The sequence below is a fragment of the Cyanistes caeruleus genome, chromosome 2, assembly GCF_971803275.1.
Source record: "Cyanistes caeruleus chromosome 2, bCyaCae1.hap1.1, whole genome shotgun sequence".
NCBI lineage: Eukaryota > Metazoa > Chordata > Aves > Passeriformes > Paridae > Cyanistes > Cyanistes caeruleus.
In genome coordinates, this window is record NC_141702.1 from 117,676,400 (window position 1) to 117,693,610 (window position 17,211).

General features: G+C 38.5%; 1 protein-coding gene across 14 annotated transcripts in view; it reads left to right on the top strand.

Annotated features, from left to right (window-relative positions):
- The window catches only part of USP34 (ubiquitin specific peptidase 34), a 117,174-nt gene that overhangs the window by 47,965 nt on the left and 51,998 nt on the right, over positions 1-17,211 (top strand). For 9 of the 14 annotated variants that reach the window (XM_086874069.1, XM_086874108.1, XM_086874098.1 and 6 more), the window contains exons 9-21: positions 6,223-6,304; positions 6,394-6,486; positions 8,465-8,590; positions 8,976-9,105; positions 9,684-9,719; positions 10,073-10,203; positions 10,653-11,269; positions 11,744-11,958; positions 13,685-13,800; positions 13,884-14,011; positions 15,317-15,406; positions 15,893-15,988; positions 17,079-17,161. In XM_086874069.1, coding sequence (XP_086730195.1) covers positions 6,223-6,304; positions 6,394-6,486; positions 8,465-8,590; positions 8,976-9,105; positions 9,684-9,719; positions 10,073-10,203; positions 10,653-11,269; positions 11,744-11,958; positions 13,685-13,800; positions 13,884-14,011; positions 15,317-15,406; positions 15,893-15,988; positions 17,079-17,161 — 1,943 coding nt within the window. The remainder of the gene's footprint in view (positions 1-6,222; positions 6,305-6,393; positions 6,487-8,464; positions 8,591-8,975; positions 9,106-9,683; positions 9,720-10,072; positions 10,204-10,652; positions 11,270-11,743; positions 11,959-13,684; positions 13,801-13,883; positions 14,012-15,316; positions 15,407-15,892; positions 15,989-17,078; positions 17,162-17,211) is intronic. The other 5 variants (XM_086874079.1, XM_086874117.1, XM_086874090.1 and 2 more) reach the window with 1 other exon arrangement.

Consider the following 17,211-nt stretch of genomic DNA (forward strand, 5'->3'; position numbering starts at 1 on the left):
AGGTAAGCAAGAAAAATGTAGATACCTTAAATAAATACTTATAATGGCCCATTATTTCTGTGGTGTTGTATAAATAAGAACTAGCTAATTCATATCCAATTCATATCATTTTTACCATCTTCTCATTTCTCTGGATTATTTGTTTAACCAAGACTTCTGTTGCCATTACTGGCTCCCAGCCTTTTTAGTTTTCCACCCAGTTTGTGGGACAATGCTGTTGTTTTTTTTTTCTTCAAAGTCCTTCTTTGTATAACTCAGGTGTGTTGAAAAATTTTAAAAGGACTCACATAAATCTTCAAGAAGATTCACCTGTGGGATTGTATTCCAGGAAATGTATTCACTTCTGTAGTAACTCTAAACTTAATGGTAGAACCGTCAAGAATTTAAATTAAAAATATGTATTTTGGTAGTCAAAATCGCCATTTTTGTGAAATAACAGGCAATATGTGCAAATTGTAGAATTTTCCTCATAATGCACTTTTTAAGTTTCTCTGGGGGGGTGATGTACTCTGTGTTGGGGGCCACACACACACACTCTCCAGTACTTTGTTAATGGGAAGACCCTCACAGCAGCAGTGTCTTGATTTTGTCTGGATACTTTTATTACAAATTTCATTTTAGCACTTTTTGAAATCTGGCTTCAGTCATGACCACAATTTAGATTTCATGTAAAAAACACCTTAGATATTTGAAGAGGAATTCCTGGGAATGTGTTGCTATTTTAAACATAAAGAATTTAGGGCATTTTTGCTTCTGGGGAGATGTGGGAATACCTTGAGAATAAGAAATAAATAGTAAATACTGCAGGAGGGGAACATGTTGGGAATGTGAGGTCAGCTGGGGTGTTTCCTACCCTGTACTCCCAGTTCATGTTGTGTTCTTACACTGGGACTGACAAACCTCAGATTTAGCCAGTTCTTCTCCTTCCCTCACACTGAAAATCCGAAACAGGGGTCGTGTTTAGGTCGTAGTAACATTAACAAGTGATCATGCCAGTTAAACCTGATACAAAGCTGTTTGATTTTCTGTGTCAAATGTAAAAAAGAGAACTTACGAACGTGGAAAAAGAGAAGAGTGGTTAAATTTCCCTGCAGAAGAGCAGATGTACTCTGCAAGAGCATCAGAGTTATTTTAAAGCTTGAAGGAAATTGTCAGATTCTCCTTTGGGATATTACTTTCTTGGCAGGGGCATCTGTAAACAGGCTGTCATTTGAAAGGAATGCAGCACGAACAGAAAACCTTCTTTTCCACTTCTGTAGTATGTGATTTTTTAAAAAAAATCAGAATTCCAGTTGTTCTGCTGTTTTACCTGAAAGGCTGGTTGCAAGTCAGTATCAAGCATTGCTGCTTATCTTCACATATCTTGTGGAATCACTGATGTCTTCCAGCCAAATAATCAGAAAGGGCTGGAGCAGAAGGATGGGGAAAATGTCTCACTTCTCCAGTTTGTTCAGTACAAAGCTTCCCTCTCATTACAGACTCTGCTCATGAGAATTTTTGGATGAAAAGGCACTTAGGGAGTTGGCAGTGACTGAATGAGCAGCAAAAGGAAAGCTTTTCATTCCTGTGTTCTTTCCTTAGCAGAGAAAGGAAGTCTTAAGTTTTATTTTTTACCTTTGTGGCCTCTGCAGATTTGCCAAAAGAAGATGTTCTACATTATGTCTGGTCATCCCCATTACATGTTTTGACTTTTCCAGATGTGTTTGGAACTGTCAACCTTTGGGATTTCTCCTTCTGTATCTTGATAAGGTGGGTTTGCGGGAGGTACCTTTAAAAAATAAAATCAGCTTTCAGTTAGTCCTGGCTCTCCCTTGTTCAGAATTAATATCAGGATTTTTTTAGCAAATATTTTGCAACAGTAGCTTCCCACCTTTATCCTCAGCACTGCAGTTTTTCATGGTAAGACAAGCTAAAGCATCTTTTGTCTATGAAAACACTGGATTTCACGAATTACACTTGGAAGCAGCAGAAAGCTGAGACAGAGGGATCTGTTTTGTAGCTGTAGGTATTTGTGTGGCTTTTGAGATTTCATTTCCCTTTCTTCTCAAGGGCTGAGGCTTTGTGGTGACCGAGGACGTGCGTGGTCCAGATGTGGGCAATGTCTCAGCCACTCAACTTCACCATACCCCTCAGAGATGGACTTTTAATTTAGCTGTTCCTGGCTCTAAAGATAGAATCAAATTCTTTGCAATCTGAGGTACTGAGGAGTGTGAAATCTACTGAAGCTAAAAATAACAAGCCTGAACAGAAGAGTCTCAGTCTTTGAATGATTCCTGCAACTGTTTCACTGATGTCACTTAGCGAAAAATGATGATGCTCTTCAGGAAGTGAAAGATACTCTTTTTTTGGTGTTACTTGGACCACAAGAGGAAAAACGTTGGTCTTTTCTTTAGTGAGGACACTGTCAGCCTCTGGAAATGACATGTGTAAAGAGAGATTTTGTTTTGCTCTTCACTTGGCAGGCAGCCAAGTACTCGGGTTTCAGGTTCCAGGTTGACAGGGAGGCAACTTCCTGGACTCGTTTAAAAACCTTGATTGCCCTCACCTAAAAAGCTTCCTACAGAGCAATTTCAGGTGTCCAGAATTCCTTTCACCTGTGAACCAAAAGTGGATTATTTCTCCTTTCTTTCCCTCTCTTTCCTTATTTATTGAGATAGTCTATTGCAAGTTCTGTGTTGCTTTTTCCCTTCACTGCAGCTTCTTGCCTTATGTTAACTCTTGCTTTCTTCATTTTTGTCTGAGTTTACTGACTTGTCTTTCTGGCAGCATTATTTAAAACACCTCTCCTCTCTCTCTACCAAATTTCAGGGATCTTTTCAGATTTTTCTGGGGGAAAAAAAAAAGCAAATTTTTTCATTCAGCTCACTAAAGTTTCTTTCTTGTGGCCCACACAGCAGTTAAACAAATATTCCTGATGATATCAGAGCGGTGGTTTCAGAGCCTGCAGAGCATCAAAGAGGAAAATCTATGCTCAGAAGCAAAAACATGTGCTTGAATGTGTTGGGAAGGTGCCTTCTGTATCATCTTTGCATTTCTGATCCTAAATAGTTGAGATCAGGGTTTCACATCTGTTGTTGTGTTGTAGATCCTATTTCAGTGATGTTGTCAAGAGGTGTTAGTGTTCTTCCCTTGCAAGCTGCCAGTTACAGAGCTGCATTTTTTCCTTGGAGCTTTTATATCCTGGTTTTCAGTGATGTTGAGGACTTGCTGTTGTATTTCATCCAGTTCTGAGCTGGTGTGTTTTCGTAGCTTCGTGGGGAATTGATTGGTTGAATAAATAGGGTTTTCTTTCAGGGGAGTTATTTTGCTGTGGGATTTGTTTCTGGATTTGGGTCATCATGTGGGTACCAAGTATTGCACCACAGCCTTAGATTAAAATGTTTCCAGGACTTTAACCCAGTCTTTTCATGGAGAGGTGTTCTTTGACCTACCAGGAAAATGCATGAACTGGAGGATAAGAAAGAGCAAAATTCAATGCAGTTCCAGGTTGTATCAGCAACTGCACAGTTCCCCCTCTCTTCCTTGCAGTCTCATGGAATGCCTGGGGAAACTCACGTCAAAAGTGCTTGAATTTCATTTCTTGGAAGTAAACCAGTTATTTTTGACAGACATGAATTATCAGTGAACTCACATTAAAAATTCTAGGGAGAAATGGATTAAGTGTTACATACATTTCCAGTGTGAGAGAGATTTAGAGACAACTAAACCAGAGTAGCTGCTACCTTTGCCTTTTTGTTCTCTTCTCCTGCCACGGCACAGATCCATAGAGAGTATCAGGTTCTTTAGATGACTTTTCCTATTGCTATCCAATTATTAAATCCATGAAAAACAGCTAATATGTTACTCCCAAGGTGAATTTTCTTTCTCCTAAAGTCTGTCTGATTTGGATATCTAATTTGTAAAGCCGTTCCTGGTGCTGTTACTTTCATGTGAGAGGGAAAAGTACATCTATGCTTTGATCATAATGCATGATTTTCACTCTCACCGTTTCATTTAATACAAAAGAGTAAATTTTTTCAGGAAAACCTTTGCTGAAATGGGAGTGTTCAGGAAAGAAGACAGACACCCCTCATTTACACTGAAATTAGTTTTTTTGGTGAATCCTTGAATCTGATACTGTAAATTCATTCCTTAGCGAATCAGAGAAAAAAACCACTTTGTGGGAGTAATAACTTGATCGTTTTAAAAGGTGCTGTTTGCTGTGCCCTCAGCCCAGTTTTCTGGGAGGAACAGTTCTCTCTGGGAAGCACAAGGGCTTCATTCTGCCTTGCACAAGGATCCTCTTGTTTTTGGTCATCCTCAACAAATCCATATCAAATGCAGATTTACCTTCAGAAATCTGAGATGTTGTTTTACCGGGGTTGAGCTCAGGGTTGAGAAGGATAAAGAGTTTGTTACTGCTGAGAATACACCCATTAAAAAAGGCATTCCTTCAAAAGAATTATCTGTTGTTTTTCAGAACAGACATGGTGTGAATTAGAGACAGAGAACTACCATGGTAATTTAATAAAATGTGAAGGAACTCACTCTAGAGGAGAGCTTTTATTCTTTCCTTTGGAGTGGTTAAAATGCAACATGTGACTGGATACAAATCCTAATGGATGTTGTGCCATGAGCAGGCAGAGACCTCATATGGAATGTGTCCTTTCATACTGACATTGCCAGTGAGCATAGCAGTGGTTATTTATCTGAGATTCCTTCTCAAAGCTACAGGTTGAAAAGTTGAGATGCAAGAAGAAAGGAAAAGTCTTCCTTCAGACTTTATTAGACAGAAATCCAAGCCTTGGCTGGGTCAGAAATGTGCATGTGCCAAAGTTTGCTTTGGGTGGGCATCTTTTGGGTGTTGGGGTAGTTTGGTTTTGAAATGAGACTGTGGGAGTTAAGGACATCTTGGATTCGTGGAACAGATGTTGCTTATCTTTTCAATCCCTCTTTGAGTAGATCCTCTGTCAAACTTTACACTTTCAATGTGAAACTGATAAGCCATAAATGATAACTTTTGTACCTTGCAGGCCAGTCAGTCATTACTTACATGTTATGGGACATTATCTTTGGACAGTATGAGAATATTTGATTCCCCATGTCCTGGAATTAGAAGAGAACAGTCTAGAAATGATGTGGAGTAACAGGAACTTTGCTCCTTGAGTTCTACCCATGAGGATCAGGCAGTTCAAAACAATTGAAGCACTGGCAGTGTGCCCCTGAATAGTGAATCCTGTTTGGATAACTTACAAAAGCAATCTCTTTTTACCTAAAGAATCCTGTTTCCTTTTTGAGGATGATAAAGATTGGCAATCCTGGATTTTAATAGTGACTATAAATGTGACATGGGGAGAAGTGGTAAAAATAACTCTTCCTCAAGTCCTCTAAGGCACCCTCTCCCTCCATCCTTTCTCCCTGTGAAACAGAGCACTGTTATTCCAGGGCCATTTAAACCAAAAGCTGGGCTTTAAATACTCTGATGTCCTGTAATTGCTTCTGGTGCCAAAAACAGGGTAAACAAACATTTGCTTGAAGAGAAGGAATAAAAAAGAGCTTATGCACTGCTTTCCAGACAGGGCAGTGCTTTCTGGAAGTTCAGCTTTTGTTTTGGAAAACTCAATTTCTTTGTCATGCTTAATTTGAATTTTTGCTTAAGAAATGGCAGTGGGTAAAGTTCCCTGTTGGTGTGGATGAGTAGAACAAGAATTTGGAAGTATCTGTGTGCTGTATGTGTGTAAATATGACCATGGCAAACATAGTTTGGGAGAGCTGCTATTTGTGTAAGAGAATCTAAAAATAAATTCATGGCTTCGTTAAGAAAATAATTTCTGTCACTCCCATCTTTTGCTGTATTTCAGTACTTGTGGAATTCCATGATAAACCTGGATTAAATAGCAGTATCAAAATCTTCTATGTGAGGTCTTTGGAATTGTTTGCATGTGGTCTGTTGAACATTAACTAATAAAATCAGTAGAATTATTGGTTATGTTTGCTGATGATCCAGAGGGGAAATGTTGGTATTTGGCATTAGTTTTCCAGCTAAAGAAAAAAAAAAAAAAAGAAAATAATTTGCTTCCTGCTTGGAAAAATGAACATTGACTATGGTTTGTGTTCAGAAGGTTTTTGTGCCCTCCCTACAACTGCAGATATCAACTTGCAGGATGTGCCGTGCTAGAGAACAGCACAGAGTAAATATTACAGGCAGATCATTTTACATTCCCACTCTTTTTTCATCTTCAGGTCAATTGCAAAAGAACTTGCAGACTGGCTTATCAGCAACAATGTAGTTGAGCACATTTTTGGACCAAATTTACATATTGAGGTTTGTATTCAATTATTATTGATTTGGTATAAACTTGGAGCATTAACTTGTTCTAGTAAACCTTTCCTCACTATGTTCTCACTCTGCAGATCATCAAACAGTGCCAAGTGATTCTGAATTTTCTTGCAGCTGAGGGGAGACTTAGTACTCAACACATAGACTGTATTTGGGCTGCTGCACAGGTATATATTGAATTTTTATAATTGCAGGAGTGATAAAAGACAAAATAGAAAATAGGTTGATTTTGTTTCACATTCTTAAAGTTGAGGTTTTTGCTTTTTCTTGACTGTCTGAGCGTTTTGCTGACCAAAATGTCAAGTTAGGTAACTGCCACAGTTACTGGGTTATTTATTAGATGCAAAAAATTACCCTGGCTCCTTTTATACAAGGGAAAAAATGGAGTTGTATAGAAAGGACAGAGTATTTTCACTGAGAATGGGGATGAAGGTTGTAGGGTAGTTGCAATATTTTTGCTATTGTGCTAAATTGCCTTGCTCCTGTGTATTGTAGCTTCCATTTCTGGTACTCCTGGTGGGAACAATCAGGTGAAAATTGTGGCAGTGAAGTTTACAGCTGTGCTCCTCCACTGGTGTTAAAATCTATAGAAGGCACTGAAATTTTATTTTTTGCTTGCTAAAGCTGGAAACTCTGATAGGCTTTTTGCCTTCAGAAAGATTTATTTGTGTGCTACTTTTAATGGGTCGCTGTGCTTGTTATTTTAGGTTGTGACATTTTTTATTTAGGGGATTTGAATACAATAGGCACAAACAGGCCTAGGGAACACACTGTTATAACAGGTTAGAATTTAAAGGTTGGGTTTTTTTGTGTGTTCAATATTTCTTTGTCATTTATTTCAGTCAAATAGTACTGAACACACATTGTGAAACCAGTGTGGTCCATTAACATTAAAACATGCAGCTGGAATGTTAATTAAATGCTCATTGGAACAGCATTTACTCCAACATTTTTCTGTGTCAGAGTAATTAATAATTATTTATTTCACACTACATTTTAAAACAGTATTTTCACTTCCTTGGTGTTTCCACACAGTATCTCACACATTGTTAGAACTCTGGATCTTTTAAATATATTTTATACTGCTTTAGGAATAATACAATTACCTAATTTTGATAATGCTTTTACAGTTTAAGTGTTCATTTTGGCATTGTGATAGTTTCACAGTATGTTTGATGTCAGAATTAAGTACGTCCTGATCACTTCCTGCAAAAGGCTTAAACCTCTAACACTGTTTCATAGGCTGACACTTTCAGACTAAAAGAATAGGAGGCCTTAAAGTATATTTTTCCACTTTTTAAATGAGCCTTTAGACAAAAATTCATCTTCCCTCAACCGAAGTTATTTCAGGATGTTTAAATGCATCTTTGTATGGAACCCACATGATTGCATTGCACTGTGAATCCTGTGGAAGTTGTCCTGTACACAGTAGATTGCTGACACAGATATTTTAATGCCTGGAAGGCAAAATAAAATAAATCATGAAAAAAACCACCCTTTTGAGGTGCAAGTGTGCTAACCAACATAAGATTTTTTTCTAGAACCTTTTTCTTGTAACCATTATTTTATGTTTTGAATTACAACATCTTTAGAAATGTAATGGAACTCTTTTAAGTGACTGTGAAAAGCAGCATTTAACCAAAGAGGAGTCATCCAGGAGCACTGTCACTTTCATGTGGAAATAGAGTAGTTAGCTGAACACATTGTCATATTTTTTGACATCCATCACTGGAAAGACAAAAGAATTCTTTATAATCCTCACACAGTCTATTCCTGAGAAGTCTTTATTTCTATTTACCACTGCTAATAAGGTAATCATTGCAAATGCTGCTTCCCTCAAGATCTAGCATATAAACTAATATTTTAGAAGTTATATTTAAGTTCAAATGCAAAACAAACTTCCAGTTCTTTTTCACCTAATCTCTCAGAACTAGAACTAAGGAAGGAACTTGTTACATTTGATTTGTACGTTTGCAGGCTTTACAGTATCAAATTTACTTCAGTCCAAATTGCAGATCTGCTGAAGTTTGAAATTATTTGACAACTGCTTCCTGAGAATTAGTACAAATACATTTATTTGCTGCAATATTTGATTTATTTGTTTATTTTGCTGTTGCTGTTACCTTCTCTGTTTGTACCTTGTAGCTGAAGCATTGCAGTCGTTACATACACGACTTGTTTCCTTCTTTGATCAAAAACTTGGACCCTGTCCCTCTTAGACACCTCCTTAACCTTGTCTCAACTCTTCATCCCAGTGCTCACACTGAACAGGTAAAGACAAGGCCAGCAACATCACTGGCATGAGAAAAGCAATTAAATGAGAGTGTTAAAGAACCATGATGGATTTGTCATCCTAAAGGAATATTCATTAATGCAGAAAGGGGGAACTCTATGAGTGAAGTTGTCATCTTTCTTGAATGACACCTTTCCTGGCTTTTTGAAGGATAATTTTTAGAGATTACATAACAACTGATGGAAAATTTTAACTTCCTGTCTGAACTTTGAATGTGTTTCACACAATGTTATTTAATTGATTTGTTTATTTTGATGAGTTTATTTTGGTGAGCTGTAGTATTGGCCTAGAGAAAAACGAACAGTGGATCTTTATATCCAAAATCTGCTGCTTAATGGGACTTTTTCCTGCTTTTCTTTCCAGACCTTGTATTTGGCATCCATGCTGATCAAAGCCCTGTGGAATAATGCACTGGCAGCTAAGGCTCAGCTGTCAAAACAAAGCTCCTTTGCATCTTTACTGAGTACCAACCTGCCCATGGGAAACAAAAAAGGTGTGTGGTTTTCCAGTAGATTTGGGAGTTAAATACAGAATTTCCATAGTCTCTTTTGTCCAAACTCAGCTCTTCATGTTGAGTTTGGACAAAAAGCAGGTATAGAACTTTCTCCTTTAAGTATTTTTTAAAAGTGTCATGCTGGCATATTTTTCCAGCAGAACTTGAGGCTGTAGATGAAAGCATGAAAAGTCTGAGTGCTTTTGGAAAGCTTTGTGTTTCAGATCCATTCTGTTTGTATAGCTAGAGTAGTCTGTATTTTTCTTTTTAATACAGAAAATGATCCATAACCATTCTTGTTCCACTACACATCTATAACTTAACAGCTACACAAAATCTTATAAAAGCTTGCTAACTTTTTACCTAGTTTATGGTATTACATGCTGTTCCTGATTTGATGATTTTGTTTTTTACTTGGCTGTGTATTTCCCCACAGTCATTACTAAAGGTGCTGCCAAGCCATTTTACTGTAGTTTCCCTTTCTCTTCATACTGCTGGTTTTTATGAATAATGGACAGCTATATGCTGACAAAATGATTTTTAGTCACTTATTTTTCCATCCTGCTATTTTCTTTCAGAAGAAGAGGAGCTCAGAAGAACAGCCCCTTCCCCTTGTAAGTATTATTTTAGTTGTACACCACGGTCTGGCTCATTGGATTCTACAGTGCTTTTGAATTTGGAACAGAATTAAATTTGAAATTCTGTTTTTATGAGAAACCAAATGAAGTGATATTTCGAGTAGAATCTATGAAATTATTATAACTCTGGCAAGAAGAGACATCAGAATACAAACTTTGTGAAATGCTCAGTGTTCTAAACTAAATTTTTAGTGCTTAGGTACACATCATTTAAGTTATATCTTTGTTTGCTGGAAGAATGCTCAATATTTGAGGCAGATTTATGCAGTGCTGTTACATTCCAGTAATTACCTGTCACGGAGTAACTGGGAAATGTGCTTTTGAATTAGGGTCACCAGCAGCAAGCCCCCAAAGTAGTGACAACAGTGACACCCATCAGAGTGGAGGCAGTGACATTGAAATGGAGGAACAGCTGATTAACAGAACAAAACACGTCCAGCAGCGCCTTTCGGACACAGAGGTAAGAGCGCGAGTCTGACTCCAGGAATTTTGTTGCTGAGTTGCCTGTTGTTAGCTGTAAAAATGATGTTTTATCTGTACTTGTTTCAAAACCACCTCAGACAAACGTATTCCTGCATTTCAATTGTGTTTCAGTTAGGTTAATCTCTTAGTAGTGGTCAGCAAGACCTTGTTTTTGTGTCACTGTGGGGCTCTGTGCGTGTGCAAAGTCTGCGCGTACACCCTGTTAGCAGCCAGATAATGCAAAAAATCAATTATTAAATCTGGATCTTGCTTGGAGCTTTTTGTCATCAGCAACCAAATTGAGAAAGAATGAATGGAAACTTGTAGATGTGACACATTTCCTCCTAAAGGAAGAATGATGTTTGAATGATGATGATATTAATTATGTATTTCCAGCGGTGCTTTATTTTTCTGCCAATATTAAAAAAAAAACTGAAATAATTTCAGGAATCCATGCAAGGAAGCTCTGATGAGACAGCCAACAGTGGTGAGGATGGCAGCAGCGGGCCTGGGAGCAGCAGTGGCCACAGTGATGGATCCAGCAACGAGGCCAACTCCAGTCACGCCAGCCAGTCCGCCGGCAGCCCCGGCAGCGAGGTGCAGTCGGAAGACATCGCGGATATCGAGGCTCTCAAAGAGGAGGAGGACGAAGAGGAAGAGGACAGGAGTCACAATCCCCAGAAAAGCAGTCGGAGCACAGATCTACGAGGCAGAAAACTGGAATCACAAACGGGCATTTGCCTGGGAGATGCCCAGGGGGCGTCGGAGAGGAGCGGCGCCAGTAACGGGGCGGGCAAGGACCATGTTTTTAACACGGACGCGGTGCCGCCGGTGGATAATCGCATCCGCATGCTCGATGCTTGCTCCCATGCTGAGGATGCAGAGCACGACATGGCAGGGGAAATGAGCACTGCTCACATTTCACAAGGCTCTCAAGATTCTTGTATAACTCACACGGGGGACTTCCTTGGGGAAACTATTGGGAATGAATTATTTAACTGTCGACAGTTCATTGGGCCCCAGCACCACCACCACCATCACCACCACCACCATCACCACGATGGGTAGGTAGCTTGGCATTTCTTCTGACTCCTTCCATAACAGAAATAAAAGTGGTAGCAAAATCCTCTGTTAGGGCAGAAATTGGTGTGTGGATATTTTGCTGCAGCTCAGGATAATCCTGTCCTTCAGAGCTGATCATTTTCACAGGCAGTTACACAAATATCTGATTTGGTGACATCTGATTAAAGATTTCTCTTAAGTTTTAGTATTGAATAAATAAGACAGCATTTAAGAAAATGCTAAAAATGTTTTTGAAAGTGCTGCATTTAGTTAACATTAAGAAGCCAACCCAGTCGTCATGCTAGTGAGATGTTCAGTTTACTTATCTGTAATTGTTTTTCCAATTCATACAAGGGCTGCTGTTCAAACAGATGATTCATCCTGACTATAGCTTTAGGGAGATGTCTGCTCACTTGTAGTCTGCTATAAACAGCTTCCTCTTTGATATTGTCCATTCTGATATTCTTCTTTTGCAGGCATATGGTTGATGATATGCTTAGTGCAGATGATGTCAGCTGCAGTAGTTCTCAAGTCAGTGCAAAATCAGAGAAAAATATGGCAGATTTTGATGGGGAAGAGTCTGGCTGTGAAGAAGAGCTTGTACAGATTAATTCCCACGCTGAGCTAACATCTCATCTTCAGCAGCACCTTCCTAACCTGGCCTCTATCTATCATGAACATCTGAGTCAAGGTAAGAGTGATAAAAGAAAAATGGAAAAACTTAGTTTGTCATTTTGAATTAGTCTCCAGTAATTAAAGTAATGCAGTTATTTTACCCATTCATTTGTATTTGTGCAAAATAACCATGATGACCGCTGAGAATTTAATGTTTCTCCAAGAGATACGTTTTTGTGTCTGTGTTGATTTGTCAACACAAAAGCATTCATTTGTTTTTAGCTGTGTTTTGGCTGTGTTTATCTTTTTAAATCCTCTACTTTCCCATTTTGTCTGGAGCTTTGAATGCAAGTTCAAACAAATAAAGGCACAAAAGAACCTAGTAAGTAATTTTTTCTAACAGGTTATTTAAGTGTAAAGAAAGGTGGTACTGAAATGCAAGATTGTCTTTATTTTCCTCTCTGAAACCTTCTGTAATTTATGTGCTGGTAGGTGCACATTACTGTGATTTTGTACATTTGACATCATAAATGAACCTATAAATGAAATAACCATAATGGGTTCTAGAGAAGATAATTCTGGAAAAATGACTTAAAATATGACTTCATACTTTTGGGAGTATGCAGTAAAGGACATTTTATGCTATTTCATCTTACACTGCCAAATCTTCTGGTTTACTTCAGGGTGCAATTTAAGATGCTCCTAAAACACTTCTCAGGAATTATATCATCCTTCCATATGCTATTCTGGCAGCTTTATTTTCTCTTTTACCCTCTTTTTAAACATAATGGAGAGCAGGCTTGGTGAGGGGTTCATGTTTTTCTTCACTGGCCTGCAAGAGCCAACTTGTCCAGCAGACAGCAGGACCCAGTGCTGTTTATATATTTCCCTGAAGTAATCGAATAAGAAGTTTTTATGATAATAATTTTAGCCTGACATTGAAAATTTGGACTTTTTCTACACTGCAGAGTTGAATAAACTATTAAAAACTTCATAAATCTATAAATCAGCATATTTTTTTCAGTCTTTTCCATAGATATTACTTGTCTAACTGAGGATTCAAATTCCTGGTTGAGCATGAGGCCTTCTCAGTGCAGTTTATTTTTGACACCCCTACTTTTGCATGTGCAAATAATTACAGTGTTCTGTGTGCAAGTCTGAATTTTCTACTTGACTTTGCTGTTCCATGAAAATAGTATTAAATAGTAGATCAATGAATGGTGCCAGCTGTGGGCACAGAGAGGAAAGAAAATGTCTATCAGTGTTTATGAAAACATGATGAGTTTCTAAAATCCTGCACTTTGATGCTTTAATACATGGGAAAATGGTGTTTGTTTTTCCTGGTTTTTAGTTGGATGGAGGGAATCGTAGGGGATTTTATTGAATTTTATTAATCGGAGGGGAGTTTATTGAAATGTTCTCCTTCCCTGCGTTCCAGCCGTGGTGGTTATGGAGATAACTCCCTTTGGACCACGACACCACAGAAAGGCTTAAGAAATCTTTTAATTAAAGTATGAATTAAATTAAAAAGCAATTGCATCTGCAGTTCTTCAGTGCTGTTTTTAATTGCACTTTGCCATTAGCCAAAAGCACTGCAAATATTGGCCCAACTGCCCCTCTGGCTTCTGGTATGGTGTTTTAAAAACCCATATGTGAAAAAAGGCTGCAATTACAGCGTTGTTGAGCTTTGAAATAGCCCAGTTAACAAATAAAATGTGTTGTTGTTTGTGCACTTAGGGAATAATGTTCAATTCAGATGGTTCCTTCTGTTTATTCACTAATGGTCTTTATATTTTGTGCAGGACCAGCAGTTCACAAACATCAGTACAACAGCAATGCGGTGACAGACATTAATTTGGATAATGTTTGTAAGAAAGGAAATACCCTGCTCTGGGATCTGGTCCAGGATGAAGATGCAGTGAGTCGAATACCAGAAAACAGTTTTTTTAGAAAGAAAATAAATGCATCATATTCATTGCCCTTTCTTTCTACTTGCTGTAGATTCATCTCTCTGAAGGGTTAATAAATGAGGCAGAGAAGCTGCTCTGTTCTTTAGTGTGCTGGTTCACTGACAGACAGATTCGAATGAGATTTATTGAAGGCTGCTTAGAAAATTTAGCAAACAACAGGTAACTTCAACCATAAATTATCCGTTTTATAAGTATCTTATTTTTACAGCATACCAGAAATCCAAGTTGGCTCTGACAGTTATTTCACTTTACAGGAAGACAACTTAAACTAGGCAAGAGCAAAAGAATAAAAATAGTTTCCAAACTGTTGAGGATGTTTCTGATGCTCCATTTCTTTTTGTCTTTGGTGTCCTGAATTTCTCATGTTGGTGCATTTGTCTGCTCTGCCTTGTGCCAGAGGTTATTGCCTTTCTGCCTTAGGTAAAATCAGGTCTGCACCTCAGTCAGTCGAGGGCAAGGCCAAGTGCTTTGGCCTAAGCATTTTACACTGAATATTCAGATTTTACACAGGTGGCTGAGGAATAGACAAATTCTTTTCCACCAAATCTATGGGGTCTATGGGGTTATGGGGTCTAATTTCTGTGAGGAAGGAACACCTTGATCTGACTTGTTTTAATACCAGCCAAAGCAGTGAAATTGTACTGGAGAAAGTGGAATTTGTTTTCATGATACAAGTGACTGCTGGACATCACCTGCTGTGTTGTGCTGTTACCTTTTTGCTGAGAACTGCATTTGAGATGAGCTACAAGCATGCTGAGAGATTAACCTCAGCTGTGTGTCCAAGGAGTTACATGTAAAGAAATTGAAGTAAGTGTAGTTCAGGGTCAGAAAACTTCTTGGTTGACTTTGATGGGAAATTTCACAAGCACAGGAAGGACCTGGGGCTGTTGGAGCACAGCCAGAGAAGTTGATGAGAGGGATGGAGCCCCTCTGCTGTGAGGAAAGGCTGAGAGAATTGAGATTGTTCAGCCTGGGAAAGAGAAAGCTTTGGAGTCATCTGACTGTGGCCTTCCAGTACCTGAAGGCGCCTACATGAAACTGGGTGAGAGGCCTTTTACAAGTGCCTGGAGTGACAGGACAAGGGGGAATGGCTTCAAACTGAAAGAAAGTAGGTTTAGATTAGATACGATGAAAAAAATTGTTGATTGTGAGGGTGGTGAGGCCCTGGCCCAGGTTGCCCAGAGAAGCTGTGGCTGCCCCTGGATCCCTGGAAGTGTCCAAGGCCAGGCTGGATGCATCTTGGAGCAACCTGAGATAGTGGAAAGTGTCCCTGCTGTTGGCAGGGGATGGAATGAGGTGACTTTTAAAGTCCTTTCCAACCAATCGGATGACTCTGATTTGTGATTTACAGCACTTTCCTTTAGTTGGTTTGCTCACAGAACTGGAGCTTCTCGAAGGAATTTTGAAATCAGTTATTTCAGTTTTGTAACAATCACGTGTTGTCATTGTTTCTTTCTCCCTCAGATCTGTAGTAGTTTCACTTCGTCTTCTTCCCAAACTGTTTGGAACATTTCAACAATTTGGGAGCAGCTATGATACACATTGGATAACAATGTAAGTAGGCCCTTGTCCCAAAAATGTTGTCATTTAGGGGACTCTAAAAACCTTTGAAATTTGAAGATAATACAGAGTACAGCATTCCTTAGCAGAGCAAACCGTGTAACTGCAGAGAACGAACTGACAGAACTTCTGAAAAGGTGACAGAGGTTATCAGCAGTTTTCCCTGGGCTTTTTAACATGACATTTAAACATATGCCCAGTTCAGAGTTAGACTTTTTCTGAGTTAGGGCCTTTGGGAACACTTTTCATGGGCTCAAAAGGGAGTGTTCTGTCAGTGCTATGCCTGAAAATAACATTAGGAAACCTTGAGGATTGCAAAGAGGAAGAGAGTACAGTCCAACTCCTATGGTAGATACAAAACGGAATGTTTACTTTGGAGTTACGTGTGTTCTGTTTTCCTGTAACAGCTGGCTGCTTTCTGTGGCTTTTCTTATCTTTCCAAGCAAACCATAATACCTTCTGTCCTTCAAATTGTCACAGGTGGGCAGAAAAGGAACTAAATATGATGAAACTTTTCTTTGATAATTTGGTACACTACATCCAGGCAGTCAGGGAGGGACGACACAAACACGCACTGTAAGTACACAGCTGACTTGGAGTGTTTTGATATTTTATGGTTTTAACCATTTCTGCTGTCTTCTCTTGCTGCTGCTGTGTTCTTGTAAGTAAATACTTTCTGTAGGGACATCTCCTGCCTCAGGGGACAAAAGTCTGTAAAAATATTTTAAATAGCTTCCTTTTCTTAAAAAAAACCCAACCCTCGTGTCATTTTTTTGTTAGATGTCATGTTTGAATATTTGTGTGCAAATAAAACATAAAGGTTTTGATATTAAAGTGATTTCATATACTAGAACTATTCAAATGTTTTAGTTTTAAAATTCGTCATTAGCCTTTGCATAATTTTTTTTTGTTTGAATACATCCATCTGTACTTTCTAATCTGTGTGATTAAAATCAGGTGTGTATAAATAAGCATTACAATTTCCAGCTCCCCAATCCCAGAGGAAGAGACTGTTCATGTTTTGACAGATGTCAAAGTCAATATGGGCACCCACATCTGAAAAATGTTGCTATTTATGGGTCCAATTTCACTTCTTCAAATCTAACTTCACCCTTTATATTAGATATTGCTTTATGAGGAATTAGTTAGGAAGGTAGGATCCTTTAAATTCAGGTAAAATGAGAAATTGTTCTGCTCCTTCTTCCATCAAGCTTTTACTGTATAAATAGAAATAAAGTCTGTATTTTTAAATGAGTTATGAAATTTTTTTTGTAAAGAATATGTATCATTTGGAATTGGAAATTCAGAGTAGAAATACCAGCATTTTACAACTTAGGGTAAAAAATCAGGTAGATCCTGTAAGATGACAAAATGATACAGTTAAATTGGACTGTAAGACAAAAAAAACCCCACTCTTACCTCCTTTCTCAATTCCCAGCAGAAAAAGGATTTTATCTAGTGACAGCTGTTGTGTCATTCTGCTGTTTGGGGTGGTCCTGCAACATCTTCAGCTGGGGTTTGGGCCATAGACTGAACTAGAAATTGAGAAAGAAACTTTTAAGAAGCAATTATTTATGTTTTTAAGAGGCACATGGCTGAGTAGGAAAGAAGTTATGGCAATAAACAGCAAAACAAACTTCCATTTTTTGTCCAAATTTTCATTTAGATACAGCCACAGTGCAGAAGTTCAGGTTCGTCTTCAATTCCTGACATGTGTGTTTTCAACTCTGGGATCTCCAGATCATTTCAGTGAGTATTTGAGGTTTTCTTACCACAGCAGCACCCCAGAGCAAGGCAAA